Raw genomic sequence first — 25,021 nt, 5'->3', positions numbered from 1 at the left:
GGGCACCTATGCTTTCAAATAAATATTCGTAAATCGACGTATTTAGCATCGGCGTATTTAGCATTGTGGGAATCAGTCCAGGCAGAGCTTGCGACTTCATGCAGAGCAGAAGAATGCCATTAAAATTATCGCTTTACTCGACTGCTGGAAAAATGTAAAACCCAAGGCAGGAGTTTTTATGCCCAGCTGAAGATAAAAGTAAACGGAGCATGCTATGGCCTGCTAGACCGACATTGGGGTTGGCTTAATTGAATTCTGAGGTGCGGTTTGTGCGTTCTGGTAGTGTAATATAGCGCAGTTTTTAATGGAAACAAAATGTTTTATAATTTCTGCAGGAACAGGCTTAACTCGAATTAAGAACGGATAGAGTTGAGGGTTTACTGCTGGCCACACCCGTACAGCTGGCGAGCGTTCTTTTCGAGACGGGGCGGTAGCAGTTGCTATCATGCACGACTTTCTTTCTTGTGTATTCCGGTAACCGCGTTGTCGGTGTCATAAAATGGCGCATAAATTCACAATTTTCTTTAAATATAGTTTTTAATCCTGCACTTCTAACCTTATGTCACGTCTTTGCTTTTGAGCCACCAATCGTCCAGCGACTTTTTGCTAACTTCCACCGCAGATTAATTCACATGACCATTGTTACCCTTAAACCAGAGGGCTTCAGGGAGAGTGACGTTGCCTGCATCAACTTTCGGACGGCTACCACCATATTCTAGTATGAGATGTTCAATTGATTCTGCAGATTATCCTCACACTGCACATGTGGGAATAAAAGACGACGCACAAGACCGACGCGACAGTGGGAAACTACATATGAACGTAAAAATGCATCAGTAAAAAGCCTCTCATTCACTGAGACTTTTCATTACCAAGCCGGTTCCTTTAGTTATACTGGTGGAATCTAGAATAGGATATCTAAATAAAATTGCGGCACAAAGCATTAATTGCCCTTAATTTCTACAGGAACAGGGAGAAATTCAGTACGGACGTGTAAATGACACATGCACGTGAATTCTTCTGGGCTTGACAATTGTGCTTTCGGTCATACTAGTAATGGGGTAAGTGAGGAGCAGATTCACACTTTCGCAGTTCCATGCGTCAACGAGAGCATGAGGATAGCAGTGAAGGGTTTCCGCAAGCTGCTCGCTTAAACAAGCAGCCGGACAGTACTAACCTGTTTTCCCGTGGCTGAGTTGCATTGAGGCCGAAGACTCTCTGTGTACCATTGGTATGTTGCGGACACCGATCTAGCGTTCCCGCTATGACTGGAGATCGGCCAACGCCGGACAGTCCTCTGCCCACTCCATGCCATAGCTGGAGTGCGCAGACCAGCAGGCATGACCATGCAGCGCCCTGTAATTCAATGCGGTAAACGATGGATGATCTTTCCGAAGGCTGTTGCCAGCTACCTTGTTTGTCGACACTGGCATATTTTTGAAAGGTTGACAGAAGAAGCAGTCAGTGTCTATGGATAATGATCACTAGTAGGGCAAGATAGTGTAAAAGCTACGTCACTGCAGGGAAGGAGTAGGAGAGGATGACAAACAGTAGAGCTAGGCAATGGTCCAAAGCGGCTATTTATCTACTTGGTGAAGGGATGCAGAAGTACCCAGAAGAAGAAATGAACAGGTGAAAGAAACAGAGAGAAAGAAGAACCGTTTGACACGACACATCGGGATGGATGCAGGAGATGTCAGTGCGTGTTAAAAAAACCTCAGGCGGTTGAAAATATTCCGCAGCCCTTCACTGCTTCGCCTGTCATAGCCTATATGCAGCTTGTGAGCACTAAACCCATACAACTTGCTTTACCATAGTCTGCATTGCATTAGTCTTTCTTTTTGGAACTGTAGGACGCTATATGTTGTCTTATGTGTGCTTCTAATTACTTGCTTTTATTAAGTTATTTTGTTTTATATGGCTCAATGTCAATCAGGTTTTTTTGAAGCGCAGATGAGCATAATGTTGTCGCGTGTGTTTATTGTTTTAAGATGTAATTACCAGATTTTTGTTTCAGTTGTTTTCTTTTGTATTGTCCAATGCTTGCTTCACGTTTTGAATTGTTTTTCAACTCATTATTTGGTGATTATTGGTTGTATATCTTTTGGTGCCGTAGCTGTGCCTTGTATTCGACTGCTACTGTCTTGTAGTGGTCTCTTGGGCCTCAGTCAAGGTGTTTGAGCAGCTTTTTGCCCAGGAGACCATCCAGATTCTTTTCTGGAAAAAATGATTGATTGATTGACTGACTGACTACAGCAGGGTATCGAATAAGGTGGTGTTGTGTCAAACGAGGACCACGCATGACGGCAGCATTTTCCGAGTATATGTTTCATCATTTACATCGTAGCTACTGTGCGCAGTGAAGCACTGCATTCAATGCGGACTGTAAACTGCAGCGCTTTAAAATTCTCGAATACATATTGCATAAGCCTTCGGTGAAGTCACTGTACGCAGTAACGAGCGGAGAACCCATGTCGCGTTTTAAAATAATGAATTCTGTAAAAAAAGAAGCCTACTTTGGAGTTCACCCATGGCGACGAGATAGCAACGAGGACGAGACCGGCGAACGGGCCGGATGCGGACGTGTACAGGTTTATGAAAAGCTGCGGGCGAAAAAGAGCAATTTTACAGAGTTGTTAACAATGCGTGAGGAACGAACAGCGCAAGGTAGAAATATCTCAGGGGTCAGATGTGAAACGCACCCGAGCGGCAGAGCCCATGTAAGGCACGGCGATAGCAAACACCGTCATTACGGTGCCGCTTGCAAAGGCTGAAAAAAAAAAATGTCATCAGAAAACAAGATTATTACTGAAAATCGCAAATGGGATTTGCAGTGCCTTAGAACTAAGATTAACGGTGTGCTTTAAGCTTCCATCAGCTTAGCTGAGAAATCACTTTCGGAAGAGCTAACTATCCCTACGAAGTGTTCCGCTTTTCATTTAGATTTTTTCCTAACAAGGCGAACAGCTTGGGTTGATAAATGTTGGATGCAACAGCCATGCAATGTAACAGTTCTCTACATGTAAGCAAAAATAAAAAAAATTTCTTAGTTAAGTTTTGTAACATTTAGCTACAAAGCTTCGAGAGCATGCTGTCATCGGTGAGAAATTTACACGCCAATTAGTTGTAGAATTGTAAGCACAAGCGGCCTAGACATGGCAGAGTTAACCTTTTCTCTTCTAAATAGGGCTCCGGCAAACCATAAGGAAGCATTGATATTTAAAAAATACAACCACCAGTTCAAGTTTATTCTTTGCCTTCCGTTCCAACGATCTTCGAGAAAATTGTGTATTCGATGTTCGCCAGCCCAATTTCGGTGCTTTTGTAATAGCTTTCGTCCTGTACCTCACCCCCTGGCGAAATTTAGAAGCTGGCTTTCGCTTATTGCCTTCCGTGGGTCGAGAGCGTGATTATTTTGTGCCTGAGTTTGGCCACACAGCTCCATATGAAAGCATAACAACAAACTGTAACATGCAAGGGTTTGCAGGTCGCTGGGTAAGCAGTTCCATATGAAAGCCTAATAACGTTGTTTCGTGCAAGGGTTTGCGCTGTCTGTGGGCAGGATAATTCTGAAGGCCTAAGAAGTGTGCACAGTACCTAGGAGACGCATCACGACGACCGCCCACCGATCGCTTATCTTCACGAACGGTGATACCACGTCGATGTAGAAAATGGCTGCGTGGGAGTTGACCACGGACGACACGGTGCTAGAAGATAGTGAAGGCCAAGAGTGGTTACCGGAATAAAAAAAAAGAAGTTGAAGAACGAGCAAGAGAGAGAGGCGGGTGTTTGAGTAAAAAATATATAAGAGATTGTATGTTATTTTTGGGCGACCTAGAATGCTCGTGTTTTTTCCTTGTGTGCAAAAAAATATCCAGGAAGCTGCCACTGATAAAAGACAGCTTTACCCACATTTTAAAACTGTTTCTTTTGTAAATATTATATGACAGTGAGAAAATATTGTGCGCTCACAATAGAAATAAATTCCTTTCATTGTTCTAGCCGGGAGCGTTACGTGAGCTGTAAAACGAAGACCTCCACATTTTCTTGAATCACTCCAAACCAAAAATTGGAAATACGAGCGTCTTGAGAACTTATTCACGAGAAAACGGTTATCAGTTTGGAGGAGAAGTGCAGTTGAGCTCCTTCTACATTTAGTCTTTAAGAGAGTAATGGTCGATTTTCATGTAATGTTGCGGAAAGAAGGTTAGTATCCCTGTCACCAATATAGCCCCTTATGACTTACAGTGATTTACCTGGAGATGCACACCATGATGCCACGAGTAGTAGAAATCGAGGGAAGCTGGTGATGCCGGAGAGCACCCTAAATGTCGGGTATTTTAGTCAACAGGAAAATTCTGAGGACTGCCCACTGATGTAGCTCTCGGCTGTATACTCCTATGAGAACACACTGTTGCGGAAACTGCGGATTCGGCTTGTTAACTGCAGTTACAGAGGGGAGGGATGACGCTAAGAGGGGAAGGAATCATTGATGGAAAAGCAAGGGGCTGGGCCGTTCGTTAATCTTTCCCAAGGGAGACTGTGGGAGAACGTTTACTGCATATCACTGTAGAATCGCCAATTGACACTAGTATTTCGGTATTTAAAAGCCGTATTTTGTGGGCAAACAGCTGTGGTTGCTATCTTAGCTCAAAAACCGCAGAACACTAGCGGTGGGACATGGTTGTCGCGCTTATAGTTTAGCCCCCAATAAAAGTCAACCGCAATGAGGAAGCCAAACATGAGCAGGTAGAAAAGTGTAAATCCTGAGTAAACACGAAATATTTCAGAAGATCACGCTAGAAGATAGCCTTTATCAAAAATTCTTGGAAACTAAGAACCAAAATGTTTTCTCAGTATATAAGCGTGCACGGAATAAACTTGTTACTGTATTGAGGCAGGCAGGAGCAGCCATGATTTACGATGATTTGTATTCTCGTAATATAACCGATCATATTTACTGCAGAAAAACCTAAACTCTCTGATATGCGGCGGCCGGGAAAAAAGCGAAATTCAAATAATTTCTTATGCTGGTGAAATATGTTCTGGAGCTCGGCTGGCTAACCTTTTTAATGTCTTTTGCATAAATCAATTCCAAACGGCACCAGTAAGCGATAACGCGAACAAGACGCGCATCATGAGTACCTTTATTGGGATGTTCACCTTTCTGCATCCGTTCGCTAAAAGAAAAGAGCGAAAGGAGTATAGTTTAGTTTTTGGCCGTGGTGGCAGCGCTGGTACTAGAGTTTGTTTTTTTTTTTCATGTGCATGCGTTCAGGGCTGCTCCTTTCCATTCTGAGTTCCGTTCGTTGCAAAATGCCACACAATTTAAATGATAGAAAAAACACAAAAATGGCCTTATTATGATGGGAACAAGCTGTGAAAAACAAAATGAGCTACTTGTGCTCGTGAGAAAGATTGAGGGCCCGGTAACGCTTGCCGCTGACAGGGCTAGTTGTTGCAATATCATGTGTTGCGTGTGTGTTGGTGCGCACATTTTTTAGCGTGGTTTTCACTGTCCAAATACCCGCTGCTCGTTAAGTCGTCAGCCAAGCGCGCTTCCACTGGACAACTCAGAAAGTCCATTCGTTCGCGTTTATTAAAGGAAGGGTTTTGTGCTTCTTGCGGCAAATAAGAATAAAATAAAAAATAAGTAAAATAAAGAAAAAATGAAGGCTACACTTAAGCTCCGCCTTAAGGGTATGGACGCGATAGCTTAATGGGTTAATTACCATATATGCAGAAGGACATTCTATAATTTATCTTCGTTGATCCCTGGGAGTCCTCATACCCCTCCTAGCAAAAGAAGAGACATCTGGGCTAGGAAAAATCTGGGCTCCTGGCGCCGTGGTGCAGCGGTTAAGCGATGCGCCGCTGCCCTCCGATGGCAGGTGCTGCCATCTGGTGGGGCTTGTGGGGTTGAGGTTGCTCTTCCCAAGTGACTAATAATTAAACTGCCACCTACCACGTTCAGCCGTTTGCTCACCATCCGGTGGGCTGGTTGTGATGACGCCACAAAGTCACGTAACCTAGGTGGCCCACCTGCCTCCTAGGCTGCTCTCTGGGGACTACCTGCCAGAGCCGTGGCCGTGATTTTTCAACACCGCCGGATTTTATGGAGAACGGGGCTTTGAACCATGCAGCGTTAAAACGCAGAACTCTGTCCGTGCCTACGAAGGGATATTCATAGAGTACACCACGCAGCTGCGGGGGGCCATCAAAGGCATTAAGGCGAAAGCCTTTAATGGCTCATTCTCCCGTCCGTCCGTCCGGCATTGCATCCAGCGCCTGGGGTGACTCATCGACGAGCGCAGCTGCCAAAAGGTGACGTCATGTTCCTCCACAGGGGGAGCGGTCGGCGCGGCGGCGTCCAGCGCTGCTCCGTCGTCAGTCGGTGTGCGGCAGCTAGTGGAGGAGGATGGCCCCCAAGCGGTGCAGCCGTAACAAATAAATTGGTCATTAGCAGTCAAAGTAGCGTGACAGCGACAAAGGCTTTCGCCTAGCGCACTTTAGGCTGCCAAAGTGCCCCCAAAGTTTTACGTCGTACCCTTAAGGCGAAGCTTGAGTGTCACGCGAATTTTGAACGTGGAAATTTACAACATTTACATTTCAAGAATTTCTTGTCGTGAGTGCCAATTGGATCAGCGTTCGGCGTCATTTGGAGGGGGAAAAAACGCCAACATTGCGACCTCTAGGCGGATTCAGCCAGCTATGGAGCAAACAACAGTGCCGGGCAATAGAAAAACGACACGACAAAGCGGGTGCTGAAATTTATTTTTACTCTGACGCACGGAAAGCATTCATGGGAGCAAAGATCTCGATGTTTTTTATTCCGCAGTAAAACAAGCGTGTCCGGTCAATTTTTTATTGCGAGCCGCGATGATCGTCTACGGAACCCATGGCCTTCTAGCTGGACTCACGCTCGAACTACGATTGCAAGAGCGGTCCCCTATGACTATCTTCCGTGATCATCCTTGTTAATTTTTTTCTATTCCTCCTAAATACTTTGCATTCTTTGAAAACCAGACTGCATACACTTGAGTTACAATCCTCAGGGTGTTCAGCAAGGTTTCCTTTACACTTTTCTAGGTTTTTGCTATGTTCGCGTAGCCTTCCACGGAGCAACTAGCTCGCCAAAACAGCTTCATGAATATGCTTGTTTATTAGATTAGGTAAAGAAAGATTTCTTATTCTTTGGCACACGTGTAAAAAATTTCCTAGGTTCAGGAATCTAAACGTTTCTCGTGTATCTACAATAGCGTTCTCTGCGAGAAGTAGAGCGGAAAGGGATATGTGAGAAGTCTTAAGATGAGAAATACATGCAGCTCACTGTTTTCCACGTACGATTGTTTGTTTAAGCTTCTCAGTCAAGAAAATTTCTGAGGGATTGCTGATAGTCTAATTCTAGTGTGGCAACGGCGTCCAACTTCATGAATTTGTTCACGTTACCTTGTGGAAGCACCAAGCAGTCCTGCGAGCAGTAGACCGCGAAGAAGTGTTACGTCAGAGAGGCGCTCTCGTATAAAGTATGGAACAATCTGTCGAAAGCAAAAACAAAAAAAAATCCTAATAAACCAACTACAAATGAGGCTTTCTGCGCTCATGGTTGTGCCATTAAGGCAGGTAGTAAGAAGCTATTTAAGCGCAACATTCGTGCAATAAAAGGTTTGTGAATATGGTCTCTATGATGTCTGCGATGCCACACTGGCAGACTATTCCCCAAAGTAGCAGTCCTGCTACCAGAGATGTTACAGTTACCAGACGTTGCCAGATCTTAGCAGATGTTACCACTTCTGTTACAGTTACACCTCTGTTGCCTGTCGTTCTGCTCCCGGAAGGCTGAACTGCCAGTATTTATCAGGGGGAGTTTGTGATCAGCTTAAGTTACAATCTTCGCCGATTGCTTGAAGTCGCACAAGATTTTTATTGACGGTCGCGCGCAGTTGACGTGAAGTCGGGAAGTTTACATTGAACAAAAGTCGCCCGTCGACCAGCTTAAATAGGGATCAACGCTTGTTGCTTGAAGCCATCAAAATAAAAATGCGCTGCGTGATTGCGGTGGTCTCTGTCATTGTGGGAGCGCAATCGTCACTGCCTATACTTCAAGAGGCTGTGCGACATTTTGTAATTTTATCTGCCCATGATAACTTACGAAATAAGGCGCTACATTAGCACTCACGAAAGGACAGGACGCTAAGCACAAGCCCCAACTGTCAGCGAAGGCACCAATGATAAGGCGATGTGATAAGTTTCAGCAACTGCGAAGCCCGAAGTCGTAAATGTGGGAGTGTCTGGATGCTATAAATGCATGTGCTCCTATGGTGTAATTAAAAGTTGGAATTTGGAACCTGTGCTGGTCGTCCTGTCTTTATGTGTGTGGAAATGTAGCGCCTTCTTTCACAAGTTAACATGCAGACCCAACTATCCGGGCAACATATCTTACTGAAGTTTATCTGCCCATGCGGGCCCGTACCAGTCTGAGGGAGAAGGGTCGGTGACCGGTAGTCCAAACAGGGCGCCATTTCGCGTGATGGCTCGCTGTGCTAGCAATACGGATGGGCATGATTGTTATAGTCATAATTTTGCAACGGGAAGCGCTTCGGGGAATACAGTGGCAGTAAATCCTATTGTTAGTATACACAGCGGTGTATATGCGTAAACGAAGCCCTATTTTTGTGGAATGGCAGTACAGCGAACACTGATGGCGACGAAGGAAAAAGGACGAACCGGAGGAGCTCTGGGTACTGCCCGCTGATCCATCTATTTCTTCATCTTGGGTCCGTGTCAGTTTGCGCTGAACAGTTCACAATTATTTCGTTCTTGCGAGCTTAAGTACCTCGTTTAACCACGACAGACTCACGGATGCTACTTCTGTGTAGCTGAGTTTCTATTCTGTCCCTCAATTCCTGTTGTCACTTAAAAGTTGTTGTGCTTCTCTCGGCTTGATATTGCGCAAAGGAAGTGACGCTTGCCTGGTCCGGGGTGGTTATGGCACCGGCCAGCAGTGGGTCGCAGTCCCTGTACCAGTAGATTAAGGCTGCAGATCCAAGTCCCACGAGGATTTGAAAGAGCGCGAAGCTGACCGGACCACCCACTGATATCCTGCATCAATAATGAAGGTCACCTCGCATAGAAGTTGCGTTTAAAGTTGCTACCCGTGAAGCACTATGCAATAAAAGTGGGTACGTGCCATTTGGCCTGTCGCAGCGTGCTGGCCGCAATGAATCTCTGCACCACCATCTGGTCAAAACCTGTACGCACCAGAGAGAAAGGCAGCGCTCCCGCCAGGGTACTCCATACGTTCTCGTCGCTCGCTAGATCCAAATTGGTCCTTAAAGTTGAAACAATGAGGAGTGAAGAGGGGGCGTCATCATCATCATCATTTTATTCGTTTCGTCCTTGGCGTGACACAGAGTTTCAGAATTAGTCTGCGACTCAGTGCAGTAACTTTTTGTGGGGATAGTCTCCGCTGAAGTCAGTAATGAGCAAAGAATGCGCGTTAACGCACCCAAAGTTGTTGTTGTTTTTTAAAACCCGGCTCAATCGGGGTGCAGCACAAGTTGACACATTGAAAGATGGGCCCCTATTAATATACATGGTTGAGAAATGAGAGGTGGAAAGGTTTAAAAGAGTTCATAAGGATTACATGGTACTACGGATGGGCGGAAAAGTGGTGAACGCTGATATACTCAAGCGTTAGAGCAGTACTGTTTACCGAGAAACGCTATTCAGGATCGAGTTAATTAATCCGAGAAAGAATGTCGCATTGGCAAAAAACATCCTGCAGCCCAGACAACATTTAGAGGTTCAGAAGCAAACGTTTTCAGTTAGGGAGGTGTCCTGCGAGCTGTACAGAAGGCCTACCTGAAGACGAGATGAAACAGGTTAAAAGGCGGAAGGTGGCATCACGGTCACATTATGAGTACACATCGTATCACCGCTTACCAAAGTAATACTTCCATCATCACTTGCGGCCTTTTCCTGCCTTCCATTCTGCCTTCATTTCTTCTCTCTCTTCTTCCCTCATTTCTTACTTCTTTTCCTGTATTCTGCGCGTTCATTAATAAGAACGAAAAAGTAAAGCGAACGGGCGTTCTTTCGGCGCAAGCGCTGGACAGTAGAGCTTGTGGGGACGAAACGGTGCCTTTCACAACAGTACAATAGCTTATCAAACTAACTTTAGTTGTCATTTGAAAGTTGTTTTTTTATGCCGCAGTGATGTTGAAGAATGCACTTAGGACTATGCTATCACCACACACTCAGTTTCCGATGCTAGAGGAGGCAGCGAGTGAGAAAGCAGTCGCGTCTTAAGAACGCTCCTTGAAACTTCAGTCATGATGGCGGTAGCAATAAGGTGTTCCTCTTCCGTTCAGCCGCGTGCCTCAATGCATTTTTTACTTCGGCATATACGGTCAAAGTCAACGTTCGTTAGCATTTACCGTGTTTGTCAGACGCGTGCCTTTGATGAAATTTTTTGCGCACACTTTTGTCGCTGTTGTTCGCATGAACGGACACGCGACGCAGGCCCCATGCACTAACCCCAACAACAAAAAAGACCTTTCATCTTTGCATAAAAAGTAACGTGCGGAACACGGTACTAAGTTTAAACAACAAAACGCTAGAGATCTCTGTTAACTACATCAAGGACTTTCTCTCCGATAGAACGGCTAAAATTCAAATTGGCACCATCAAATCCGACACTTTCAGTTTAGGAGAAAGAGGAACGCCGCAAGGATCGGTCCTCTCCCCCTTTTTATTCAATATAACCCTCAACAAAATGGCATACGTGGACGATATCACCCTTTGGACCACTAAGGGGAGTGTCGCCACGATACAAGATACGCTACAACAAGCGGCAGATGTAGTAGTAGAGGAGGCACAAGCCGCGGGACTCGTGTGTTCCCCCCAAAAATCTGATATAGTCAAACCAAAAAAAATGACACACTAATTAAGAAGCTGAGAAACACTGTCAACCAAATCTCCTTCCTCATCAGACGCATCGCGAATAGGCGAGGAGGAGTTAAAGAAGCCGAGACCAGGAGACTAATACAAGCCTTTGTTCTTAGCAGAGTCATACTCTACGCCATACGTCACCCTCACTCTCACAGTCAGAGAAAGAGACGACCTGGATTCTCTAATTAGACAGTAGTACAAAATTTCGCTCAAGCTCCCTCGTCAGACTCCAAATGAAAAACTACTACAGTTAGGAATTCATAACACCTTAGTGGAAATGATAGAAGCACACCTCACCGCCCAATATGAAAGACTATCAGGCACTGAAACGGGACGTTTCATCCTAAAGAAAGCAGGAATACAATATGAAGGAATCCGTACACCCACATTGCCAATCCCAAGACACGTGCGCGAACACTTAACAGTCCCTCCTCTGCCTAAAAACATGCATCCACACTACGATACGGACAGAAGAAAGGCTAGGGCACAAAAACTTCACGAAAGATTTTCAGTTCAGGAAGACACGGCGCACGTGGACGTGGCAGAACATGCGGAAAGAGATGCCTTTTCCGTGGCGGTTGTCGATCATCAATGTTCTCCCCTTGCTTCGGCGACGATCGATAATACAAAATTTCCGGAGGAGGCCGAAGAAGCTGCCATAGCTTTAGCCATTACCTCCACCACTGCCAAATACATCATCAGCGACTCTAAAACAGCAATTCGAAATTTTGCAAAAGGAAGGGCCCACTCCGCAGCCATCAAAATCTTACAAAAAATCTCCAATACCCGCCAGATCACATTGATTTGGGTCCCCGCCCATTCGGACCATCCTGGAAACGAGGCGGCGCACCAATATGCCTGAGGATTCGTGGTTAACCGGGAGGTGCGCTACCCCGAGCTCAGATCGGCCAAGGAGCGAATGACAACCTAGAAAGAAATTACTACCCACTTCAAGAAAGAAAGACAGATCTTCCCAGAACCACATAAATCTCTGAGTAAAATACAACAAGTCTGTTGGCGGCAGCTCCAAACAGACACTTTCTTTAATCCGCACATGTACTCCATGTGATTCCCGGAGCAGTACAGCCCCGTCTGTTCTCTCTGTGGGCACCAAAAGGCAGACACACCGCACATCCTATACTCATGTACTCATAAGACAAGCCATCGCAAAGTCTGCAGCTATCTACCCAATCTCAGTGGGAGGCCGCGCTGCTCAGCTCGGACCCGGATGTTCAACTTCGAGTCACAGCGCGAGCCGAAGAGGTCGCCGAATGGCATCGTCGGTCGGCCACCTGGCGTCCGGCCTAGAGGAGGAGCCCACCGAGGGGAGGGGAACGTCACCCCTATCCGCGCCTAAGACCTCTTCTTTAATAAAGTTTACCTCCTCCTCCTGCGGCGGCTAGCATTGAGAGAATGCGAATCATTGACGCCTGCATCACACTCGCACCTCTCTTTGGTTCACTTTACACTGTTTGCACCTCTTTCTACCTCTTTTTTTCTCTTTTTTACTGTCTGCCTCTCTTTTTACTGCTTCCAATTTTGACGTATACCGCTATCTTCACGTCCTCGCATTATATGCACGCCCCGGGCTGTTTTGACGTCTAAATGATCTTTTGAGCTCTAATTGATTAATTACACCAGGTCAGTCAAATTTGGTGTACAACGACATTTTATCATCCTGTACCACGTGATTGCGTTTTTTTCTCCGCAATTCCGAGGTATAGTACTGTTTTAAGGTGCTCACACTATATCGACGACCCATACCATCTTGACGTATAAGTGACATTTTGGCTGTAATTAATTACCTAATTATTGCACATCGATCAAATCTTGACGTACATTATCCTGACGTCATCATCTATCACACACAATCGTTCCTTTTCGCTTAACTCTCACACGAACAGAGAAATCGCTGCGGTCATGTTTTGCGGACACGAAATCGTCGACATATTCAAGTAATGCTTTCACATTAAAAAAGTTGTGTTCACGTTGGTGCATCAGGTCGAGCCGAGCTTAGTGGTACTTGAACAAAATTGAGCGGCACTCTACACTGCTGCTACGTATAGAAAAATTTCATTCCTTTTCGCTGGCTGCCACCTTTTCGCTGGCTGTCACCTTTTCGCTGGCTGTCACCTTTTCGCTGGCTGTCACCTTTTCGCTGGCTGCCACTCGCAAGACCTGCGAATCATATTTGCAGCACTGAGGAAGCTGGGAAGAGTGACCCGGCCCTGCTTTCAGGGGCCGCCGTTAGGGGGCTTTTAGTGGCGCCTCTATAGACGATGAACGGGGAGTATATTCAGCTGGGTAGAAAAAGAGGGTATGGTTCGGCACCGTAGCGTCTGCTTCAATGCCAGAAAAAGTTGTCGCGCAGTTTAGAAGGCTTGCTGGGATAGGGTATCGGTAGGCTGCAAATGACCGACTTAATTGTTGGGTATGAGAGAGAAACACGTTGCCCTGCAGTGGACGTAGTTAGACTGATGATGTTGATAATGATGACGGTGTCCGTTTTTAGTTTTTGTACATACATTCCCCATTCAAGTGTTACCCCCTTTCTCTTTCGCCACTGCGCTAGTCTGGGGGGCTTGAATAAAAGGGTTCATGCAAGCGTAAGTCGAATAGAACTGCCCAACTATTAGACATGACGCAGTCCAGAGAGCTGAGAGAAGGGAAGAAAACAGCGCCGTAGCATGCAAAAATCGCGCGAATGTAGACGTGAGGCCGTAATGCATACCAGTCATGTCGAAATTATCCACAAATGATAAGATTTTCAGTCATACCGAAACATGTAATCTGTAAAGTTCAGGTCGTTTAGTGGCCTCAGTGGCGGAATGGCACTCCCGGAGTCGTAGATGATTTTTCCAATGACTACAATAGGAGACGCAAGCATCACCGTAGCTTGCACGCAGTCAGCCCAAACGACACCTCGCAGTCCCCCCTGCAATGCAAAAGTAGGCCCATGAATAGAAACTTCACAGCTGTCAACAAAACTACAAGGCTTTCCTAAGTATTGCGCTTCTTAAAACAGCTACGTTGTAGCTGAAACAATACAAGAAAGTCTGCTGAAACGCTGATACTACTCTTAGCTAGCCTCGTTGATAATAGAATCACACACCTCTGGTGGTTTGCAGTTACTGTTCATTGTTGAGCTCATAGAAGTAGAATTGCTTGCTCAGGACTCGCAGTTAATTTCCAAGGTTGCTAACTGATGATGCTGCAAATCCCCAGGTGGTCGAAATTATTTCGGAGACCTCCACTATGGCATCTCTTTCTCTCTTCTTTCGCTCCCACCTCCCTCCCTTCCCTTACGGCGCGGTCCCTTACTGTCTCATATATCCACCGAGATATATGAGACAGTTACTGCGCCATTTCCTGTCCTCAGAGACCAATTTACCAATTTACCAAGCCTAAAGCTATTCCATGTTTTCAGCCTAGACGGTTTTTTCAATGGAAAATATTCCACCTCTGGTTTTAACTTAACCTTCCGGAAGCTTCCTGCGCATAATAAAGACAGCATCTTGAGAGTGGGAACATTAAACCAGGGTTTTGACATTGAAAGAACGCTTTTCGCAGCGTTCTGTCCAAAAGGCTCATTTTCGAAGCTGGTTCAAGACAGTAAAACACTGGGGTGCACAAGGTGAAGTCGACGGTTTCACCGTACACCGCATGGTGAGGATACATAGCTGCTCAAGTTCACTGGTGACTCACCAGTGAAGTGGTTTCATTGTCAGCGAAGAAACAACACCACTCCCGAAACCTTAATCATTCTTTTGAGACCAACTAACGACCAATAAATTTCTGCACTCGATGTGTACTCCCGAATGGTCGTACATTTACGCATTTCTCTGCACATCGTGTATAACGGAACCTCGGGAGTCAACGAGAGCAAAACCGTCGTTACCAAAGCGGTGTAAACTGTGCCTGCGAGACCAATGGCAATGTTGGAGTACAGCATCGACACTGGAAACACTGAAAGAAAGAAGAATGAAAAGAACCAGTGAATGTAACCGGACGATGGTCGGTTGACCACGGCGCGCTATCACAAAGGCGGATTATAATAGCACACACCGCTTCCGCAAGAATAAAGTGGTCATGTGAACGGCAAAAATACCAAAGGTCGCGATATTAACGCAAGTTATTCCACGTGCATCAGTGTGTTTGTAAAAAAGTACTTGTCGACAATTAGTGCGCTAGATGTCTTAGCCTATTTCACTCGGCTTCACGTGCTCTGAGTCGTCGTCACGTTCTCATGACCCAGGAATGGACTACCATAGGAAGACCCAGGATAGAAAAGGAACGTCGTGCATACACATGCTCAAATCTGTTGGCACGGGGAAATGCACAATCTGGCCCTGTCTCGACCCTCTGGTGAAGGTCAACTTGCGGAACCGAATGCGAGCCGGAAGCATAATCGGGACCGTTATACAAAGTATTCTTCTCCTCACCCACGATTAGGTTCACCCTTTGACTGGAGGCTGCGGATATTTGTATTTTCTCAGCGGCATTACAATGTACCGTACTAGAAGAGGCAGTGCAGCGCGCGGCTGTCATCTTTGTCACCTAATCTTGTGGCGTCATCACAACCTGAACATCGGGTTGTGAGCAAACTTCGAACTATAGCAGGTGGCAGTTAAATTAATTACTAGTCGCAAGAAGTTGGCCGCGAAGAGCAGCCTGGATCGCACAAGTTCCCACAGATGGCAGCACCTGCCATCGCAGGGAAATGGCGCACCGCTTAACCACAGGACTGCTGCGCAGGAATGGTATAGGAACTCCCAGGGATGTATGAACGTTGAGCAGACAATGACCAATTGTGCATATACGGCCATTAACAGTGAAGGAATGACATAGGAATTCCCAGGGATGTATGAATGTTGAGTAGACAATGACCAATTGTGCATATACGGCCGTTAACCTAGTGAAGGAATGGCATATGAATTCCCAGGGATGTATGAATGTTTAGTAGAAAAAGACCAATTGTGCATATACGGCCATTAATCTAATGAAAGAATGGTACAGGAACTCCCAGGGATGTATGAATGTTAAGTAGACAATGACCAATTGTGCATGTTATGCCATTAACCTAATGAAGGAATGGTATAGGAACTCCCAGGGATGTATGATTGCTAAGTAGACCATGACCAATTGTTCATATAGGGCCATTAACCTACTGACCCTAACACGTGATAGCCTTCAGGTGGACCTTAATTGTCCCCTGCAACTTTTCACTTAGGATGCGTGTTTCATGTAGTGATCACCGAGCCTGTGCATCGATTGTTTCTAAACAGCGCACCACGGACATAAATTTGGACAGACGTTGTGACACATTGTTTCTGAACAGCACACCACGGAGAGAAAGTTGGACAGATGTTGTGACACACGAAAAGTTTTTTTTTTTTGCGCTGTGTTGTTATGTAGACCAATGAGCTGGAACTGATTTACCGCCTAAAAATGCTCAACTGAAACTTGGCCGTTCGTTTTTATACGCTTCTTTTTGTTGTAATGATTTCCTCGGGATCTTTCTTTATTTCTAAACAGCATTTTTGACAGGTATTTTCTCCCACTTTTCTGATTGGTATTTTCCCCTACTTCCGGTTAAACGGTGAGTTTTATATTTACAGTGCTTTGTTTTTGTTTATTCTTGTCTGCAGCTTTGAGTGACATGCATTATGAATGGTTATTTTTGGTTAGACTAGTATCCGAGATAGCTGCACAATGCCTTTGGTATCAGCGGCACGCTGTTACAAAATAAACAAATTCAATTTGGGCTCTTCAAATATAACAGCATTTAGCTCGTGCAAGTACGCAGACGAAAATAGACCAGAGAGCCGGAGCTTTTCATATCTAGTAAATCGAAACTGAGCCAAGTCAGTTCTTTTTACGCCATTATGCTCCCAAACAAGCACGCCAAAAAATCTTCCAACTGTGCGCTGCTGCCTTCGTTAAACAGGTATGGTGCGTACTGATGCCGCCATCCTATTTCATCCGCTCGTGCTTTTATATTTTCCTTTCAGTCGCCCATGCTCCCGTCCTTGACACGACCTCTCGTAATATAGGTTATAGGGCTGTGCACCGAAATCGCAGGGCAGCTGCAGGCAGCTGCAGGCAGCGCGGTTCTGTCAGAAACTCGAGCGCTTTGAGTTGTACATCCGTCGAATACAAGTGACAGTTTAGAAAAGAGAAATAGTACGACCCTGCAGCACTCATTCGCCGAGTTCTGCTCCAAAAACAGTGCACGATTGCTCGCAACGCTACAGCGCCTCGCACAGAGAAGAGCAGTGCTTTCACTGTTTCTGAACGGCTTTGCTGACTCGCGTGCTTAATGTAGGAGGAACGATTCAAACGGTGCACAGGACAAAGGAACAACACTGGTGACTTATCAAGCTGGAAGCAATATATTCAAAATGGTTGATCTTCAGAAAGGAAAATTGATGGGGCAAGAACCGTCGACATTTTTGCTCAAAGTGCGGAGGAACGACAAGCGATGCCATGGCCTCTTATAAGAATTGTGTGTAGACACTCTGTGGAGGTCTTTCAAACTCTATTGCTTTCATATAGATATTTATTTTTTGTCTATTTATAGTGTGTTGACTGTCTATAGACAAAAGTCTACCAAAAGTGTATGGCCATCAATCTATAGCTGTCTATAGACACTATCTATAGCATTTGTATTGCCTATTGATTGTTCTCTAGGATTTGTCTACAGAGAGTCTATAGACTTTATAGACAGAAGTCTATGGACAGTCTATAGACTTTCTATAGATTTTTGTAAGGGCCACCTCCCATTCACTGCGTCTACAACTTCGACTGCAAGGCTGGGTCTTTATGGCTGACGCCTGCCTTATTCACGGCTTCTTTATCCGGAAGATGAATCGCTGTAGATTTTATTATCGAGATTATGTACGGGCAGCGCCATCGGATTCTGCAGGGGAAAGTTTCTCGTACGCCGATTCGTGTATCTGAAAACAAAACTGTAGTTTCAAATTACGTTATTGTTGTGCACTGACCCTGTCACAAATACGAATTTTTCTTGTGTACTGTTCTGGCGCCGGACGTTTTAATTTCACTGCATGCTTCTGTCAAAAACACAAAGACCACGCTATTCTCAGTGTGGGAGGGGGAGGGGTTACGAGGAGAATAAATGAGAGGTAGATGCGACACCACAACCATTGCTTCTGTGAAGGGATAAAGGAATGGTAAAATGAGAGAGCGATGTAGCCGCCGAAGCAGGGGTTTGCGGAATAATTTCAACTTTGTGGGGTTATTTAACGTGCATTGCTATCGCACAGCTTATATTGTTTATATCTGAAGTAGAAGTACGAAGCTGCCTTAATGAGGATAACGTCCTTTTTATCGGACGCTGGAAACGACGCTTGTAAAATAATAAACCTTCTCAGCGGGTAAAGCGAGTTCATATAAGGAGGGAAATAAATGAAACGAAAAGTTTATGGCAACCACGAAGCACAGAGTTTGTTGAATGTCTTATTAATTCATTGATAACTTTAGACGGAGAGTGCAAAACACGTGTGTAAGCTTAATATTCTAGCTGTGATCAAGCCGCGAAGAATTTGCTTGGAATAATGCAGTTCCTTACTTTGCAGGTTTTCCCGTGTTTGACAAAAATAATTCACTGCTATTAAACTCGAGCGATAAATGTGAAAGCTTCTGACAGGCTGGAACAGAGAAATTTTCCTCTGTAGTTCTTTGGTGATACGATTTTAGACGAAATATCCTATATAAATTTGGAACTGTAACAGTGCAACGATCTATTTCACTTGGTTACCCCTTGATAACGAGTTGATTTCCATACACCACTCATAGCTCAAAGAACCTGCACACAGTTGCCAGTCAGATCCTTTCCATTCCGGTTCTTGGCAATGTGCTCCTGTGTGCTGTTCTGTGCGCAGTGACCCACATACACGACTAGAACCCTTTCAATCGCACTGCTGCGTCATTAGTTGGCGCTATTTGGCAATCTCTCCAGGATTTCGTAGAGATTTTTTAATTATAATGAGTAATTCACAATCCATGCAAAAGCCGACACACATAGGCTATCGTTTCGAGCATGCCCTAGAAGTCTCGTAAGCGCTGAGAACGCGTTGTCTAGTCCTGATTGGCACTCACGGAACAAGTGTGTCAACCAACGCAAAACAACAATGAATACTTCGAAAACAGGTCCTGATTAGTAACTATTAAGTGGTTCTCACCCATTAGCAGGAGCGGAATTTTTTAGCAGCTTACTCTGTATGAGCGGTGGTCACCCTAGGTACACGCGGAATACAGAAATGAACCTAAATGCGCTTCTGTAGCGTGAACTAAGCAATCCTATTGCTTTGCATGTTCCATGCTGGATGCTTGCATGACCGATTTCGCTCTGCTGTATTCTTGTGACTCAAAACACCAAACAACATTGTAGTCGTAAAGTAGGGGGCCCAGACAACAAAAGGATGAAATTCTGGCGCACACTGCGACGAGAGTGTCTTTGAGATATAGCATGCCTCCTTATAATTCTGTAATATTTTTGTCAGCATACCAGTTACCTTAATTTTTCAGATTTTTTTTTCTTAGGAAGTTTTCCACTTTTCACTCTGTTTTACTTGTCACGTTGGCGACCACAGTTGTGCAGTGTACGATGAAGAAGACGTCAGCCACTCACGTACGGCTGTAACGGGCGAACAGGGCTGAGAATTGGCATTGCATTTGCTTATGGCTTTTTTATATTCCATAGTGTTGGCAAGTTTAGGCATTAGACACGAATATTGGGAGAAATGTTTTACGTCAGGAAGGTCGGGGAAACTTAGTAGCCAGCTACTGGAGGGAGAGGAGACAGAGGGAACAGAAAGAAAACGAGCGAAGATGGGAGTTGATGTCAAAATACAATGTGTTTGAGGTGCCCAAGACGTAATTCAGATGTCCACTCACACAGGCGTTAAGGCAAACATCACAGAAGGCCTGAACAAGCATCGGCGAAGCAGGTGTCAAAGCCATATTGCACGTGTCCATGCAGTGATCAACTAGCACACATGTAGAACCTTATATTAACACATGTCTGATGGCGTAATACATGCGCAAATGTCAAGAATTTGCGTGAGAGGAAGGCGTCCGTCCGGCCTTGACTAAAACTGGAGTTGGGACTTCACTTCGCTGTGTGCTGGCTTTTGTTGACTTACAGCGTATGCTCAGAAAGTGTTGAAGCTTTGAGCAACAAGTCACTGTGTGCACGAAAACATGCCACAATCAGCGCTGATGAGACCAACAGCTGTATGCGTTGCTACTAAATATAGCGGAGGGCGAGAACGGAGGCAGATATAGAGTGAATAGCCTCGCTCTTTCGGCGCGAGCAATATTAAGGAGAATGACCACCATTTTTGGTGAAGGTTGTCTTTGTCGAAAATAGCTGACTGACCTTATATTTCTGCTTTAGCATTCCTTCTTTCAGTGGGCAAGGTATTTGAAAAGGAAACATTGAATGAAAGGTTTTTCACATTTTGAGTCTTTTCACGCTCAGTAACACGAGTCCATTCACTGAGGGCTAATTGCGTTGAATGAACTTAAAGCAGCTATCACTACTTGCTTCATCATCATCATCATCAGCAGCAGCAGCAGCAGCAGCAGCCTGACTACGCCCAATGCAGGGCAAAGTCCCCTCCCGTGTCTCTCCAATTAACTATGTCCTTCGCCAGTGGCAGCCACCGTATCCGTTGAAACTTCTGAGTTGTTTCTGAACAACTTGCTTCACTTAAAACTCTAGTTTAGGCGAGTTGGTTCATGATGAAATAAAAACTGGTATGGCGCAAGAAACGGGGACACAGAAGGCGCCAGTCCTGTGTTTTGTGTGCCTTCTGTGTCCCCGTTTCTTGCGCCATACCAGTTTTTATTTCATCTTGCTCCACTTAGTCCAAAACAAGACTGAAATACGTACTCGTTGAGATCCCTATTGCTGCGCTGTAGATGGCCACTGCGCCGAGGGTTTGCTGCGTGCAGTAAAGAGAAATTGTCAACCAACCAACCTTCCTCTCAAATTATAAGATAGAAAAGCAGATGTGACCAGAGAATTGGCCACATAGCGCGTGAATTTTTATGCTTCTCATACCAGGACGTTTAAGTGTACTTGAAGCTGGTGCTTGCTCAAATTGACAAGCACAATGATTCGTACTGTTGTAGTGCTAACGCACTGCAGTATTCATTTCTTTCACTTAAACAACTCCCTCTCCCAGGATGATTAAGGTGTGATTGAAGATATGGGAAAAAAATTGACTAAACAATGCAACAAAGGGGATAGAACATTTGTGCAGCCCTTAGTCCTTACGCTGTTTCTATATAGACAGTCAACATGAACGAAAGCAATCAGCAAGCTCTGATGTTACCGTTTGTCTAAATGCCATAAAGCAGGGCAGGGTGATCAGCTAATGTGACTATATTCCGTTGCCATTGCTTTAGGTCTGGCACATTAGTGAGAGGTAAAATCACGCCTACATCATTCTTAAACGTTAATAAAATGTCTGAATAATACCTCTTACACTGAAAACGAAGTAGACGATGCAAGCCGTGACGCCGACCTTGTTGTCAAAACGCATCCGCAAGTACTTGAGTTCATGAAAATGAATAAGTAAAGGTATACGCATTCATATATGGTGTGAAAAGGTTGTGCGCATGCTTGACTAGCTATAGGCGTTGCCGCAATAGCAACATTAGCAAGTAATTCAGCGGAGGAGTGAGTAGAGTAATACACGTCGACCGAATGACTAAATCTTAACAGAATTTAGCAAGGCAAAGTTACCACCATTTTTACATGAACGGTGAAGGGAGAGCTTATACTCCAAACTGTTCAGATGTACCTGACTCAAGGTAAAGAAGCATAACCGCAGTTTTGAACGCAAAATAACTCTCCACTTGTGTCCTTGGTTAATGCTGCAGCACTGTCAGTAATATTACAAACATTCACCTTGCATCTATCAAGAAACAATAAGTTGGAACAAAGCACAACGCATAGAAAGCAAATCGTGTGAGCACTTTATGGCAACTTGGAAAAGTCATACGCAAGGGATCGAGAGGCTTGATTAGCAGGGAAGTTCTATCATGCAGTACATGCCATGGCTTCGTTAGAATTATATTTGGCAGTTAGGTTACCCTGCTTTGCGCTTTCAATAATGAATCTAGATCATACAGCAACGCTTGACTGTCAACTCTCTTAGCAAGCTCCGGCCGCAGCCGTAGTCTGAGGGCAGCTTCTTTGCTGTGGCGAACAAGTTCGCGAAAACAGTCACTTTGTAATTGGGGAATTAACAGCATAGGTTGCCCTAGACTATTTATGTAATGTAAGAGGGAACGTGGGAACAAAAACCTAGCACCGTTGCATGCATTCCACGAGTTTCTGGTCTCGGGAATCTCATTAAAGCAATCAACGCTGGCAACGGGCAGTTGTCATCTCACAACTGAAGTCCGAAAAAACTACGGCAGTTTTAGCGGAGATATGATGCAAACGCTATGGAGGGTGCCTTGTTGGCGCTAGCATAAGCCGCAAGACAAGGGGTTAATGGTCTTGCTGAAAGAGGCGGGAACAATGTAATTTAGAAATCACCAATCTAGGAAAATCTTTTAGCTGGTACAGTATTCTGGAATGAGAGAAACAAGTGCGAAAACACGAGGGACAGACGAGATAGAGCGTCTTTTTGGGGCACTTCGTTGGGTGCAGCGGATTTAATAGAAGGGTTGTTCCTGACTTCTTTTCCATGTTTTTTCTTTTGCACTGTTTCCGAGAAACATCTGTTGTGAATGCTCGTGACTGCCCGATGTGTTATCGGAGGTAAGCGCTGAACTTAAACACTTGTAACATGCCGATTCAATGAAGTTCGAATTTTAAACCACAGACATGGCACAAATTTTAACGTTGAAACTTGAAAGAGAGTTTGCTCTGATTCACGTAGCGCCTTCTCGTATCCAGCTTTATGAATTTCAGAATATACGAAGGTGTAGTAGTTCTCAATGTTTCCAAGTTACAGCATGTTTACAGCAACTGCCCTCTAGGGACAAGAAAAAAAAAGATGGCCGCCACCGTCTGGAAGACGTTGAAGTAACGAGTGTTAGCTGATGGGTTTACTAGAATGGATATGAAAGAGATTAAAGGGAGGTACACCAATGGTAATACGAAATTGTACTTTTCTTTCTTCATATGATAAACACATTCACAAACATTTAACTTGTACATACGGCAACCAACTATCACTGCTTAACATCTTCACTGGCACCTTCATCAAATTCTTCACTTGATTGGTTAGAAGAACTGTCTTCTTCCATTACACTTTCGTCGTCATCCATGGATTCACATTCTTCTCGTCTCTTCTTAATTAGCCCTAACACAGTCTTGCGATAAGTGAATCCACCATATTGGACCATGACGCCATCATTGGCCCGCGGCAGGGGGTTATTTCTACAATGCTATTGTAGATGGCGCTACAAGTCTCAATGTGAGATGTGCTGTTTTCTAGCTGCTGGCACAGATGGCGCTGTAATCTCAGGGTGGTACCAGACCCCACGAAATCTCGAAACGGGATGAGTAAGAGCAAAAGCTTTTAAAATATTGTTCTTACTTTCTTGACAATAAGGTTTCATCTAGATGCTGACGCCTTTGTTGCGCTTCCTACATCGGCACAAATATAAAAAAATTGTCCCTAGGCAGCAAACTGACTGTCCCTCTTTGTACTGATCTTACCTGCACGTGCAACTCTCAGAAGGAGAAATTCCCCATATGCTCACCTGGAAAATGGACGCAACCCGAAGCTTGTACAGGAGCGGAACCAGTGTCGTTGACGTGATCACTACTGACACCGGCAGCATAGCCATCCACCAATTTATGTGGAAGCCGTGGCCGTAGTAATGGCCCATGAAGGCCACCACGGCCATTCCGCTCACCGAAGACGCCAGGACAGAAACGATGAGCGCTGTCGTCGGTAGAGTGCGGCCGCCCAGGAAAGCCTCCATCTCGGGGCTGATCCTATCACCGAGCGGAGCCTGCATTTCGGCATTGAATTATGTAGCGAGAGCTACATTGGCCGTATTCTAGCCGTCTCGCTGTGGCCGGCGGCCACACCGCCAGCTGAGCCGTTGCCTAGCAACCGTCGCAGCTGGCAGGGCCACTCGCCGCGCCATCTGGCATGACGTCAGAGGTACAGCCGTTGAAAGCGCGTTGCAACAACAGAGGAGGAGCCGGCGTTGCATCGTATATATAGAAGTGGCGTCTCGGTGGGATTCGTCGGCAGATATGGAAAGTGAGTCGGAGGGACTGAAAGAAGCCAGGCTTCGTCGACTGTCCCCCTGGGACAGTGGACACTTTAGTCGTGCTTTAAGCTACGCGGCGGTAGGGACAGATGTGCGCTGCATGCGTTGGCATTGACAACGGTGTGGTAGAAACGCGGCATTGAAACCATATGCCTTCAGAGTTCAGTGTTCAGTGGGGCTAGCGTTGACAGTTTTAGGCTTATAACTGGCTCCCTGGGTCAGTGGACGCCTGAATAGCGCTCTGAGGCACATTGGATGGTGAGAGAGATGTGAGCTGCATGCTTTAGCGCCGACAACGTTGCGGCAGACACGCGGCACTCTAGCAGCAGGCCGCAGGATTCTTTAGGTGAGCATCTCGCGAAGGAATGGAGGAAGAGAAAACTTTATTTTACGCTAGGGCTTTTTCCTGCGGTTTTGGTCATCTTCAGAGACGTTCTCTCCTTGGTCCTCTCCCCAGGAGCCTTCTCTGTCGAAGTCGTCCGCCTCTAATCAATGGTCGGTCGCCCTCAGTCCAGGACTCTGCTGGCCACTGCCGCCCGTTGAGCTCGCTGTACCAGACCTCGTTGGCCTTCACAGCGGTCGCTGGACAGCAGTCTCTCCCATTGCTCCGCACTCGGGTTTTGTATTTTGGGGACCACGTCTATGTTCTGGCAGGCCGATGTGATGTAATATAGAATGGGTTTCTCGGCGCACCAAGGACATTTGTCCGCGTATATCGTAGGGTGCATTTTGTTTAGTATATCAAGGTTTGAGTAAGAGCCTGCCTGCAATTGTCTCCAAGTGACAGCTTCCT

The 25,021-nt window shown here is 45.4% G+C and overlaps 1 protein-coding gene across 1 annotated transcript in view; it reads right to left on the bottom strand.

The window, feature by feature from the left end:
- LOC149346985 (sodium-coupled monocarboxylate transporter 1-like) overlaps nt 1-25,021 on the bottom strand; it is a 35,523-nt gene that overhangs the window by 4,727 nt on the left and 5,775 nt on the right. Inside the window, exons 2-14 of the mRNA XM_089541456.1 lie at nt 24,041-24,046; nt 23,707-23,961; nt 21,471-21,536; nt 20,873-20,924; nt 14,852-14,919; nt 13,731-13,888; nt 9,191-9,331; nt 8,973-9,102; nt 7,450-7,538; nt 3,598-3,707; nt 2,703-2,770; nt 2,517-2,603; nt 1,178-1,356 (exon numbers count right to left, since the gene is read on the bottom strand). Of these exons, the coding sequence (XP_089397582.1) occupies nt 1,178-1,356; nt 2,517-2,603; nt 2,703-2,770; nt 3,598-3,707; nt 7,450-7,538; nt 8,973-9,102; nt 9,191-9,331; nt 13,731-13,888; nt 14,852-14,919; nt 20,873-20,924; nt 21,471-21,536; nt 23,707-23,961; nt 24,041-24,046 (1,409 nt within the window). The remainder of the gene's footprint in view (nt 1-1,177; nt 1,357-2,516; nt 2,604-2,702; nt 2,771-3,597; nt 3,708-7,449; nt 7,539-8,972; nt 9,103-9,190; nt 9,332-13,730; nt 13,889-14,851; nt 14,920-20,872; nt 20,925-21,470; nt 21,537-23,706; nt 23,962-24,040; nt 24,047-25,021) is intronic.

The sequence above is a fragment of the Amblyomma mixtum genome, chromosome 4 (genome assembly GCF_055824585.1).
Source record: "Amblyomma mixtum isolate Tamu chromosome 4, ASM5582458v1, whole genome shotgun sequence".
In the NCBI taxonomy this organism is placed as follows: domain Eukaryota; kingdom Metazoa; phylum Arthropoda; class Arachnida; order Ixodida; family Ixodidae; genus Amblyomma; species Amblyomma mixtum.
The sequence above is the reverse complement of the archived record's forward strand: the minus strand, read 5'-3'. Positions and strand labels throughout refer to the sequence as shown.